The 13793-nt window shown below is 41.6% G+C and overlaps 1 protein-coding gene across 2 annotated transcripts in view; it reads right to left on the bottom strand.

Moving 5' to 3' along the window:
- Positions 1-11109: 11109 nt before the first annotated feature.
- LOC307022273 (dynein axonemal light chain 4) overlaps positions 11110-13793 on the bottom strand; it is a 3184-nt gene continuing 500 nt past the window's right edge. The window contains exons 2-5 of one of the 2 annotated variants that reach the window (XM_079654983.1): positions 13697-13776; positions 12872-12955; positions 11729-11827; positions 11110-11274 (exon numbers count right to left, since the gene is read on the bottom strand). In XM_079654983.1, the coding sequence (XP_079511109.1) occupies positions 11233-11274; positions 11729-11827; positions 12872-12955; positions 13697-13768 (297 nt within the window). In that variant the 5' untranslated portion in view covers positions 13769-13776 and the 3' untranslated portion in view covers positions 11110-11232. Of the gene's footprint in view, positions 11828-12871; positions 12956-13696; positions 13777-13793 lie in introns of both variants that reach the window. The other variant, XM_079654982.1, reaches the window with a different exon arrangement.

Raw genomic sequence — 13793 nt, 5'->3', positions numbered from 1 at the left:
AGGGGGGGGGCAGGAGCTCCAACAAGGCGTGTAGGACAGAGAGTGAATACACATACTACACAGAGATGCTGTTTGAGAAACCAATGTGAGTTTGGAACATTGAACAATGTGAATCTATCCTAGTAGACCTCAACAATGGGATCATGATCAGTAGAGATGGCCATGACACGGGACCTTTACGTTTTTCCAATTGACTTGTTTAGCTTTTCTTTCCTCATGGCCATAGCTCTCACTGATGATGAACCAACACATCTGTAAGAATTATAATAACAGTGTTAATCCCTCTGGGTTAAATCACCTTTCACACATTTCAAGGGTACTTTGGACGAGGAAAAGAAAGTCCGCCCTTTATCTTTTCTTAGTGATCAAAGGTTTGTCGCTTTAATTCCTTTTACTACGTTTGATTATACTGAAAGTGGAAACTGAAAGTTGTTCTTGAACTCTCTCGCCCTTCTGCTTCATATCATTTTCAGGATAATAGCTTGTGGAAATGTTTTTTTAAATGGTCATGAATTCCAAGGTTCACAGCACAACTTAGCATAACACTGTGTGTGTGTGTGTGTGTGTGTGTGTGTGTGTGTGTGTGTGTGTGTGTGTGTGTGTGTGTGTGTGTGTGTGTGTGTGTGTGTGTGTGTGTGTGTGTGTGTGTGTGTGTGTGTGTGTGTGTGTGTGTGTGTGTGTGTGTGTGTGTGTGTGTGTGTGTGTGTGTGTGTGTGTGTGTGTGTGTGTGTGTGTGTGTGTCTTTTTATATCTGCTCTCTGATCTCTCGATGAATTGAAAGTACTTATTGCCTGAGATGTCATGATGTTGTTTTATTAAATGTGCCAAGTGCTAGGACTGTCTTAGGGAAGAAAGCTTTTAGCTGTGCAGCTCCACTAACTTGGAACAGTCTGCAAACATGTTTCAAACTGAGCACTTTGGTTCCCCTGCATCATTTTGAAACTGGGCTGGTTGACATGCTGTGTGATGCTCATGGTACCTGTCACTGTGAAACTGGGCTGGGTGACATGCTGTGTGATGCTCATGGTACCTGTCACTGTGAAACTGGGCTGGGTGACATGCTGTGTGATGCTCATGGTACCTGTCACTGTGAAACTGGGCTGGGTGACATGCTGTGTGATGCTCATGGTACCTGTCACTGTGAAACTGGGCTGGGTGACATGCTGTGTGATGCTCATGGTACCTGTCACTGTGAAACTGGGCTGGGTGACATGCTGTGTGATGCTCATGGTACCCGTCACTGTGAAACTGGGCTGGGTCACATGCTGTGTGATGCTCATGGTACCTGTCACTGTGAAACTGGGCTGGGTGACATGCTGTGTGATGCTCATGGTACCTGTCACTGTGAAACTGGGCTGGGTCACATGCTGTGTGATGCTCATGGTACCCGTCACTGTGAAACTGGGCTGGGTCACATGCTGTGTGATGCTCATGGTACCTGTCACTGTGAAACTGGGCTGGGTGACATGCTGTGTGATGCTCATGGTACCTGTCACTGTGAAACTGGGCTGGGTGACATGCTGTGTGATGCTCATGGTACCTGTCACTGTGAAACTGGGCTGGGTCACATGCTGTGTGATGCTCATGGTACCTGTCACTGTGAAACTGGGCTGGGTCACATGCTGTGTGATGCTCATGGTACCTGTCACTGTGAAACTGGGCTGGGTCACATGCTGTGTGATGCTCATGGTACCTGTCACTGTGAATAGAGTTTGTAAACTGTACCCTGTACATGATGTTGTATGTCATCCTTATTGTTGTTCTGTTGTTTTTATGTTACATGTGTAACTAATGTCCTGCAGGTCAGCAGATCTTTTGATCTCACGCACGCACGCACGCACGCACGCACGCACGCACGCACACACACACACACACACACACACACACAATCCCGCAGACAAACACACTCCTGCAGACAAACACAGACATTAATATTGGATTATTTCTCCTTTCTTAATAAACAAAAGCCCAGGAGTGATGTTCAAATAACTCTCTAACTCATCGTGTCCTTAAGCAACATTCTGAATTCTGAGTCTCAAAACTCTCAAAACTCACTTTCTCTCCATCAGCGAGTCTCTTTTGTCTCTGTCAAGTTCTGTGAGCTGCTAGCTTCTCCTTTTTTAAAACACTAAAGATGCCTGTGCGCGCACACACACACACACACACACACACACACACACACACACACACACACACACACACACACACACACACACACACACACACACACACACACATACTGCAGGTGGTAAGGAGGTTGCTAAGATACTGAGCTTTTCAAACAGAGGTTTCAAATGAGGACGCAGTGAGTGCTTGAACACCAGCAGATACAATACTGATCAATGGGACTTCCTGTTGCTGCAACACCCTGTATTAAAGCTTTGGAAATCATGTATTTTATTTATATTATTCCACATTTTTATTCATTATACTTTAATGTATTTGCATTTATTTTAAAGAGTACTCTCCTGCTGATGTTCAGGTGTATATCAGTATGTAGTGTCTCTACTTTAAAGAGTCCTCTCCTGCTGATGTTCAGGTGTATATCAGTATGTAGTGTCTCTACTTTAAAGAGTCCTCTCCTGCTGATGTTCAGGTGTATATCAGTATGTTGTGTCTCTACTTTAAAGAGTCCTCTCCTGTTGATGTTCAGGTGTATATCAGTATGTAGTGTCTCTACTTTAAAGAGTCCTCTCCTGCTGATGTTCAGGTGTATATCAGTATGTAGTGTCTCTACTTTAAAGAGTCCTCTCCTGTTGATGTTCAGGTGTATATCAGTATGTAGTGTCTCTACTTTAAAGAGTCCTCTCCTGCTGATGTTCAGGTGTATATCAGTATGTAGTGTCTCTACTTTAAAGAGTCCTCTCCTGCTGATGTTCAGGTGTATATCAGTACGTAGTGTCTCTACTTTAAAGAGTCCTCTCCTGCTGATGTTCAGGTGTATATCAGTATGTAGTGTCTTTACTTTAAAGAGTCCTCTCCTGCTGATGTTCAGGTGTATATCAGTATGTAGTGTCTCTACTTTAAAGAGTCCTCTCCTGCTGATGTTCAGGTGTATATCAGTATGTAGTGTCTTTACTTTAAAGAGTCCTCTCCTGCTGATGTTCAGGTGTATATCAGTATGTAGTGTCTCTACTTTAAAGAGTCCTCTCCTGCTGATGTTCAGGTGTATATCAGTATATAGTGTCTCTACTTTAAAGAGTCCTCTCCTGCTGATGTTCAGGTGTATATCAGTATGTAGTGTCTCTACTTTAAAGAGTCCTCTCCTGCTGATGTTCAGGTGTATATCAGTATGTAGTGTCTCTACTTTAAAGAGTCCTCTCCTGCTGATGTTCAGGTGTATATCAGTATGTAGTGTCTTTACTTTAAAGAGTCCTCTCCTGCTGATGTTCAGGTGTATATCAGTATGTAGTGTCTCTACTCTAAAGAGTCCTCTCCTGCTGATGTTCAGGTGTATATCAGTATGTAGTGTCTTTACTTTAAAGAGTCCTCTCCTGCTGATGTTCAGGTGTATATCAGTATGTAGTGTCTCTACTTTAAAGAGTCCTCTCCTGCTGATGTGCAGGTGTATATCAGTATGTAGTGTCTCTACTCTAAAGAGTCCTCTCCTGCTGATGTTCAGGTGTATATCAGTATTTAGTGTCTCTACTTTAAAGAGTCCTCTCCTGCTGATGTTCAGGTGTATATCAGTATGTAGTGTCTCTACTTTAAAGAGTCCTCTCCTGCTGATGTTCAGGTGTATATCAGTATGTAGTGTCTCTACTTTAAAGAGTCCTCTCCTGCTGATGTTCAGGTGTATATCAGTATGTAGTGTCTCTACTTTAAAGAGTCCTCTCCTGCTGATGTTCAGGTGTATATCAGTATGTAGTGTCTCTACTTTAAAGAGTCCTCTCCTGCTGATGTTCAGGTGTATATCAGTATGTAGTGTCTCTACTTTAAAGAGTCCTCTCCTGCTGATGTTCAGGTGTATATCAGTATGTAGTGTCTCTACTTTAAAGAGTCCTCCCCTGCTGATGTTCAGGTGTATATCAGTATGTAGTGTCTCTACTTTAAAGAGTCCTCTCCTGCTGATGTTCAGGTGTTTATCAGTATGTAGTGTCTCTACTTTAAAGAGTCCTCTCCTGCTGATGTTCAGGTGTATATCAGTATGTAGTGTATCTACTTTAAAGAGTCCTCTCCTGCTGATGTTCAGGTGTATATCAGTATGTAGTATCTCTACTTTAAAGAGTCCTCTCCTGTTGATGTTCAGGTGTATATCAGTATGTAGTGTCTCTACTTTAAAGAGTCCTCTCCTGCTGATGTTCAGGTGTATATCAGTATGTAGTGTCTCTACTTTAAAGAGTCCTCTCCTGCTGATGTTCAGGTGTATATCAGTACGTAGTGTCTCTACTTTAAAGAGTCCTCTCCTGCTGATGTTCAGGTGTATATCAGTATGTAGTGTCTTTACTTTAAAGAGTCCTCTCCTGCTGATGTTCAGGTGTATATCAGTATGTAGTGTCTCTACTTTAAAGAGTCCTCTCCTGCTGATGTTCAGGTGTATATCAGTATGTAGTGTCTTTACTTTAAAGAGTCCTCTCCTGCTGATGTTCAGGTGTATATCAGTATGTAGTGTCTCTACTTTAAAGAGTCCTCTCCTGCTGATGTTCAGGTGTATATCAGTATATAGTGTCTCTACTTTAAAGAGTCCTCTCCTGCTGATGTTCAGGTGTATATCAGTATGTAGTGTCTCTACTTTAAAGAGTCCTCTCCTGCTGATGTTCAGGTGTATATCAGTATGTAGTGTCTCTACTTTAAAGAGTCCTCTCCTGCTGATGTTCAGGTGTATATCAGTATGTAGTGTCTTTACTTTAAAGAGTCCTCTCCTGCTGATGTTCAGGTGTATATCAGTATGTAGTGTCTCTACTCTAAAGAGTCCTCTCCTGCTGATGTTCAGGTGTATATCAGTATGTAGTGTCTTTACTTTAAAGAGTCCTCTCCTGCTGATGTTCAGGTGTATATCAGTATGTAGTGTCTCTACTTTAAAGAGTCCTCTCCTGCTGATGTGCAGGTGTATATCAGTATGTAGTGTCTCTACTCTAAAGAGTCCTCTCCTGCTGATGTTCAGGTGTATATCAGTACGTAGTGTCTCTACTTTAAAGAGTCCTCTCCTGCTGATGTGCAGGTGTATATCAGTATGTAGTGTCTCTACTTTAAAGAGTCCTCTCCTGCTGATGTGCAGGTGTATATCAGTATGTAGTGTCTCTACTCTAAAGAGTCCTCTCCTGCTGATGTTCAGGTGTATATCAGTATGTAGTGTCTCTACTTTAAAGAGTCCTCTCTTGCTGATGTTCAGGTGTATATCAGTATATAGTGTCTCTACTTTAAAGAGTCCTCTCCTGCTGATGTGTCCCTATCTAAAGTTCATTCGAGCCTCAGAGAGTGTGTCAGTGTTGGGACGCAGCCCTTAGTGTCTGCATGAATATTTAACTGTGTGCAGGAGGAGATATATAAAGAGTGTGTGAGGTGAATAATTAATGAGCTGCATCACAGGGGGAGCCATGTTTACTGACACACACACACACACACACACACACACACACACACACACACACACACACACACACACAGACACACACACACACACACACATGCAACTTTAATAATGATCTTTTAATATTTATTTCCTCTCTGGGGTTTTTTCCTGCTTCTTGGAAAGCTTGTGTTCCTGTTTATCAGCTGAACTGGGTTTTTGCAAATTCACGAGAACATAAAATACTAAAAGAAAGAACACGTACACAAAACAGCTCTCTGTGTAGTTTCATAAAGTACCGTACCTTTTTTTATCTTATCTTTGTCCCAAAGGAGTTTATTTTAATAGTGTGCAATAAGCCTCTCACATGTTATACTGTTTGTTCACATAAATGATTTTTTCTGTTGTTGCTGACTGTAATAAAACAGCACATTTGCGCTTAAGCACTGCTGGAAAAATCATACTTAAAGGTGGGGTATGTAATGTGAGAAACCAGCTCCAAAATGTCTAACTCGCTTCATGAATTACCGTAATTTTCGGACTATAAGCCGCGCCTTTTCCCCTATTTTTCGACGCTGCGGTTTATATAACGGTGCGGCTAATCTATGGATTTTTACAGCTAACGGGCAACACCTTTAACTCTATGGGCTCTATGGCCGGTCCGCGGACCCCCACCTTTAAGCGGCGGGTTCCAGCAGGAAAAGCTGGAGGCCGGAAAAGAGTGAGACAGGTAGCGCACAAAAGTACAAGTGGAACCGAGAGTGGTACGCCGCTGCTACGGCTTATATTCAGGTGCGGCTTATAGTCTGAAAATTATGGTAGTGTGATATATATTGAAGTAGCTTCATCAACGTCTGCATGTAATCAACAACTGACTGCCAATCAAATAAAGAAAGTACAATTCATAAACAACAATATTTATTATCAATGAACATTGAACTCTACAGATATACAGTACATACTGTGGATATGTGTGATGTTCCTCTCCGGCTGCATTTAAAAATAAAATTGAGAAAATAAATCAAATAGCTTTTGAAAATATGTGCATCTTGGTTTCTAGATCTGCATCCTCTCTGAAGCTGTTTCTCCTGATGGAAGAGTTTCAGTGTGTTCACCCGTCGGCCTCCGTACTGAACAGATCTAAATGTGTGAGTTCCTCCGGGCAACAGATTGTCTGATTATTTCTGCAGGAAGACAGTTTGTGTTTAATCAGAGGTGTTGGAGTCAGAGAGGTGTTTCATTTGAATTATTAACGTTATTATGAGTGACGTCGGTGCAGTGTGTCCTGCTCCAGGCTCACAGTGTGTGTACACGGTGCAGTGTGTCCTGATCCAGGCTCACAGTGTGTGTACACGGTGCAGAGTGTGTTTCAATCAATCCTGACACACACACTGAGGTCAGCACGACTCAGCAGGTCACAGCAGGGGCGCCGCCAGGGATTTTGGGCCCTGTAACGGAGGTGATCTCTGGGGCCCTAGATCTCGGTCTCCGTTACGTAGGATATAGCTTCACTACTGACGAAGCATATACATTTGTTCCACGCTAAAACATTGCACAGGAAGCATTTGAACGTAATGTAATGTATGCATCTATTTGTCACGATCTGTCTATGTTTTAGTTTGTCTGTCTCTGTTTCCTGTTTTAGTTTGAAAAGTGTTCCCTTCTGCCTGATAACCCGATGGTGTTCCCCTGGTGCCCCTGTGCTTTCTCCTCCCTCCTCACCTGTGTCTTGTTTGTTTGATTAGTGCTGTGTGTATTTTAGTATGTGTATTATCACTATATGTTACGCACAAAGTTCTTTATTATTCCGCCGGGTTATTTTGCGCTCCTTCTCCTCCCGCATTGAACATCGCAGAAACTCCGTTCGAACATCAAAACGTTCAGCTCGGTCAGGAATCGATGGCTATTACTTTTATCGTTCATAACTTTCATAATTCCAGAGATACATCCCATAATTAATCCCATTTTTAACATGGAAGTCAATGGAGAAATGTTCAGACTTCAACAATCTTCATGCAACTTCAACTGCTAACTGCTCCTTCATACTTTCACTCAGAAACCTCTTTCCAACTTTAAAATATTACACATCTTTCTGACATTATTCGTGTAACACAACTTTTAAATCTGATTCTTACTTTTAGAGATATTAAACATTGTTCAGACCTTAGTAAAGAGGCCTTCTTCAGATTTTAGAGTACGTGATGTCACAGCTAGAGTGGAGGACAGATTTAATTTTGCCTTCATATTTTCTTTTAAACCTGCCATAATTCCCAAACCCTACATACAGACATAATTCTTGATGACAAATGTAGGAAAACATCTCGTAGCTTAAAAGATACAAAAACATTACGCAAAATAATTAAACAAAATGCCTCTTGAGGGCAGGAAGTGACAAAAACTTCCAACATGTCTCCATTAAAGTCCATTGTAAATTCAGCCTCACCTTTCCCCACCACAGCAGCCGCACACCTTTAGTTAACCTGCCAAAAAGGCCACATTATTGACCCGAAAGTAAACAAAAAGCACACTTCAGATGCTCAGGTTCCTAGACATGCTTCACGCTTTGAAATTTCACTGATATCTGTTACGGTTCTTCAACAAAACGTTCACATGTAAGAGGTTTATCTCTCATTCAGAACAATGGAAATGCTCTCCTCTCACTGATCACCATGGAAACCTTTGATCTCTGGACACGTCGTTAGCTCAAATATAAACACCTGTGTCATGGAACACGATGATGTCATCACTCCAACTGACATAATTAGAGCAGCAGACTAATGACGTGGTCACTGGAGTTTCACAGACTGTCTCAGCCTATCCTTTCCCGTCTGATGGAGACTTCACACTAACTTCAACATGTTGCACATATTTTAGACATTATTGGTGACGTATGCTTTTAGTTCTAAAGTTTTCAGTTCAAATATTCTGCTGCTTTTTCATGCATTTAGACTTTTATTTTCTTGTTCTTATTTCACATTCAAGTCCCCTCTATTCATGAACCCTTTAAAGTACTCAGCCACACCACTTATATACCAGGTGCGACTGTTGCTATGTGAGTTAATCTTTCAAATACACCGTTGCTTGATTGATTCAAGCTCTTGTAGTCAATGTGTCAAGGTATTTATCCCTAATATTTGATCAGCTAACTAATGACACACACTCAGAGGATCTTTATAAACGTTTTAAGTATTTCACATCTTTAAACGTAACTCTTATAAATCACTTTTAAAACCAGCGATGCACAGTGTCAGCTTTTCTAAAATAGAAACTTCAATGTTCACATCTTTCTAAATGACTCTACTTTCAATGACCTCCAAATAATCCCATTTTCAATTTTCCAACTGTTCATATTTTTTGGTCAATTAACAAACCTGTTACAAATGTGTTGTTCAACAGATTTGAGCCTTTGCTACATTTATTTGATCACCATGGAAACCTTTGATCTCTGGACACCTCGTTAGCTCAAATATAAACAGCTGTGTAATGGAACACGATGATGTCATCACTCCAACTGACATGCTCAGAGCAGCAGACTTCAGATAGAGGTTAACAGTCCAGCCCTCAACAGCTCTACGTCCATGATGGGGTGTCATCATATGCCGTTTCCATGGAAACGCATCCCTCGCCATAAAACACGATGTCGCTGTAACTCCAATGGACACGGTCCGGTCGTCCCACAATCTTCACCTGTATATCACCTCTCCATGCCTCAACAGCTCTACGTCAAATCTGACATCTCACCATATGCCGTTTCCATGGAAACGCATCCCTCGCCATAAAACAAGATGTTGTCGTAACGCCTATAAAAAGGGTCAAAACAGCACCACACTTCAGATAATGGTTAACGGTCTAGCCCTCAACAGCTCTACGTCAATTATGGGGTTTCACCATATGCCGTTTCCATAGAAACGGTTCCCTCGCCATAAAAGACGATGTCGCTATAACTCCTATGAAAATGTTCAAAAAGTGCTCAAACTTCACATGTGTGCTAACAGTCCAGCCGTGAAGACATCTATGGGACAGTTTTGAGATTCCAAATTTCGTTGCCATGGCAACACAATGCTCGCCATGAAACACGGTTTTCTCATAACTTCAGTGAAAATGCTCCAAACAGCCCAACACTTCACAGGTTTGGTAACGATGCAGTCATCAACGCATCTAAGCGTATTATGGGATGTCATCAAATGCTGTTGGCATGGCGACAGATCATTCGCCATCAAGTTAGTCCAAAAGTTTGCAGTTCAAATATTCTGCTGCTTTTCCAAGCCTTTTTACTTTCTTTTCTTCTCTCATCACACATTCAAGCCCCCAGTGTTCATGTTTCATTTCAATCTAAATTATTCACTTTCTTCTTAGACATTACATTTCAGCATAGCAGTTTAGAGTCAGCTTTTCAGCATAAAGCATTCCCACTAGCAATTTCTTCAGGAATTGCATTCTCTAGTTAGGTTCTGTTTTCCTGTTAGTCTGGGTCTGTGTGGGATATCCTTGTTGCTGGTGACTGTGTTCACGTGAGACAGTAATATTGAGGCTGTGTCATGTACCACAATGAGTAATATACGCCCACACCGGGTTGTATTTGGACGTTCTGCCTCTGCCTCCTTTCTTGATCGGGCCGCTCAATGGTCAGCTTCACAGGCCCCATGAAAATATATCACATGGTTACTTAAACATTTTTTTCTTAATGTTCTAAAATAGTTTGGGCCCCTGTCAGTCACGGGCCTATAGAATCGTCCTGACTTTTCACCCCCTTACGGCGCCCCTGGGTCAGAGTGCAACACAGACACTGAAGGGTTTAATACTTCTTCTATATTTATGACTGTTTGCTGAGTTTATGAAGTCATTATTAATGTATATGGTGCTTGGTTTATTATATTACAATATATATTTGGATTTCCATATATCTTGCACTTTTTGATCTGTTTCAAAGTGTGTTCATTTATTGTTATTTGTTATGTATGGTCTTTGATTTTTAAAAGTTAGGTTATTATTGTCTTTGTTTCAAGTATTAGAGTTATTGAAATGTTTTATATCAGAGTTAATAGTTGTATTGTATTATTATTATAGTCCCTTTCTCCAGCTCCTTAAATCTGCAGAAGCCTGATCAGGATGCAATCTGTTACTGAGTGTTCACTCTGATTCAGATCTTTCATCTCATGGCCGTGGTATGACACACGTCTCTTTTGATAAACATGGAGAACAAGTTTGTTTCAAATGAATCAGTGACCCACTCGGGGATTTATTCAAATCATCTTGGATTATTTTAAGTAAAAAGTGTGAATTTCATATTATTGAATATGTTTTTATGCAATAACCAGTAATATGATTTGACAACGTAAAAGGAAAACATTTCGATTTTCTTTGGACATGTTATAATAAAGTAGTTAGTCTGGAGCTTTGTTTACTAGCTGCTGAAACACAACAACAAACATCTCAAATTAAAAACAGTTATGATTCATTTAACCTGAAATATAATAATAGCCCACTAACAGATGATAATAATAATGCATTGTATTCTTAGAGCGCTTTTCTAGAAACTCAGAGACACTTTACAGTCAACGTTCATAAAAACATAATGAAACACGAGAGAGAGAATAAAGTGAGTTTTTGAACAGATTTCAGAGTTTATTGTACAATCAGGTGAGTCCACAGAGGAGCGTTAACAATCACACAGTGAGCCTCTCCCTGCAGCGGGGGGTCAGGGGTCAGGGGTCAGGTTAGTGTCAGTCAGTCTGCAGAGGGCACCGCTCTGCTCTGTAAAAACGCTTCAAAATATGTACACATAAAAAATATTACAAACTTTATTGAAACACTAGTGCTGTTAGAGGGGGGGGGGGGGGGACTGTGGAGGAAGGTGCAGATGAAATGTTATCTTAAAAAAAACTGTGTGTGTCCAGCACACACAAACATATAAAGTCACCCACACACACACACACACACACACACACACACACACACACACACACAAACACACACACTCCCTGAAGAGGACCCTGCTGTGTGTCGTCTGTTACTTCAGAGGCGGACAGAGACACATCTTATGCCTTTTTGAATTCCCTTTAAACGAGTCCCTGCGCCTCCAGACGGCGGGTTATTATGGGCTGGTGTGTAGCCGTGTGTCGCAGTGTGTGTGTGTGTGTGTGTGTGGAGGGGCTACGAGCACTTCCACACACACACAGCCAGACTCCCCCCGAAGAACATGTACAGCAGGTTCTTCACCTCGTGGGTCACCTCGAAGCCGAAGCCCTCTCCGATCACAACGTGCCACGAGCTGCCGAACTTCTTATCCATCGACTCTTTGATCATCTTCGCTGCACTCTGGAGACACGGAGGACAAATCAACAAGTAAACAACAAGATGAACGTAATGTGAGCGAATGACCGCCCCCACACAACAACATGTACCTCCTCAACATGATGACTTGTCCTGGCTGCTACTTCTTATCTGGACTTTTTAACACTACTTTTAAACAATACTTTTACACCTAGCTTCCAGCAGCAGGAAAAGTGTGATATAAACGACATGTAGTTTTATTATTACTCTAACATAAATCTGTAACTAACTGCAATAACTACTCTTACAGTTACTTATACCACTGTCCTCTGGCCTGCGTGTGAACCCTAACTGCAGCTCAGCTTCTCTCCCTATACGCGGGCATAATTGTAATTGTGTATTTGTAATATTACGCGCATGCCTTTGTCTAATTGGAGCGGCCGGAATCATAAAAAATGTAACCTTAAAAGCATAATAACTACTTTAACTTACTTCAATAACAACTAAATAAATAATACATTCACTTTAAGCAAAAACAGAAAGTAAATAAATGTTAAACTATGAAATAATATAAAGGGAGATAAAGCCCCGACACTTTTTCTCCATCTTTAACAACGTAGTGTCTCCTCTGTGGGACGAGTAAAGGAAATGTGATTCTGTCGTGGAGATGGAGCTTCTCTCCGTGGAGTCGCAGATACGTCTGAAACAAACACTGGACTGTCTATCAGTCACAGCTCAGAGAGGACCGCTGACTGATCCAACATGAAGACATTGTGCAGTGATTTAATCTCAATGAATATCTGGAGGAAGCTGAAAGAATGACATAATCACACCAATTAGAGAAAAGCCTGAATCGATGCGTCTTCAGGTCGATGCTAAGTAAAACACTTTGAAAAAGCTGCTTTTCTGGATGGAGTTTGGTTTGATAAGAGCTAGGCTAAGCTAACATTGGAGCTGCTCTGTCCAAATGAAATAAGGCAGAGACTGTTTCTGTCGCACCACAGACCGTCTATGGACTGAGCGTGAGCAGATAGGAGGTCCAGTAGAGCTCTCAATGTGAGATTAAAGGACGTTAGAGTTCACACTCACTTCATTGTTGGTGGCAAACTTCTCGCAGGCCGTCACACAGAGCTCCATCGTCTCCACTCGCATTTCCTCTGGCATGTCTGTGTGCTGAGGACAAACAGAGAGGGTCATTTACAGGAGAGGGAGACAGACATTTCACACTGTGCACAACAACAGAAAGAGAGACATGGGATGCATCCAACAGCAGTTTATGAAGCCTGGTGTCAGAACTGTTGAGTCAGATATCTCTATGTCTCTCTGCATGCTGTGTGCTCTCAGCGTTCTAGTTGCAAAAGGACAAATGGAGATGAGCGTTTGAAATAAAGTGGTCGATTTCTAAACTCAAGAAAAACTTCTGTTGGACATTTGAGGGTTTTGGTTTTAATGATGGAGTCCATTTCAACATATTGACCCAAGGAAAACAAACATGTCACCCACAGATAAATATTCCTGATCACGTGTTGGCAGACCAGTCGGTAAATTTGTTGGAGTAGATTCAGTTTGTAGAAACACACCCAGCAAAGCACTAAAATACATAATACAACCTCTCTTAGAAACATACAGAGTATCCCTTTACTGCGGCTGAGTATTCCTACACTCTGGTACTTCTACTCAGCACAAGACCTGAGTACTTTTACTCAAGAACAAGATCCGAGTACTTCTACTCAGTACAAGACCTTTCTCCTTTTATTCAAGAACAAGATCTGAGTACTTCTCCCTCTACTTGTTGTGTATTCATGTTGTCATGGCATTAGGGTCAGAGTGTGTGTGTGTGTGTGTGTGTGTGTGTGTGTGTGTGTGTGTGTGTGTGTGTGTGTGTGTGTGTGTGTGTGTGTGTGTGTGTGTTACCCTGATGAGAGGGAAGCTGTGTAGCCTCTTGTAGTCGGCCTCCTCTTTCTTTGCCTCTCCAGTCCCTGCCATTCCGACTCCTGCCAAGCATTTAAAC

This window comes from Notothenia rossii, assembly GCF_949606895.1.
Source record: "Notothenia rossii genome assembly, chromosome: 1".
NCBI lineage: Eukaryota > Metazoa > Chordata > Actinopteri > Perciformes > Nototheniidae > Notothenia > Notothenia rossii.
Note: the sequence above shows the minus strand (reverse complement) of the source record. Positions and strands in the feature narration are given on the sequence as shown.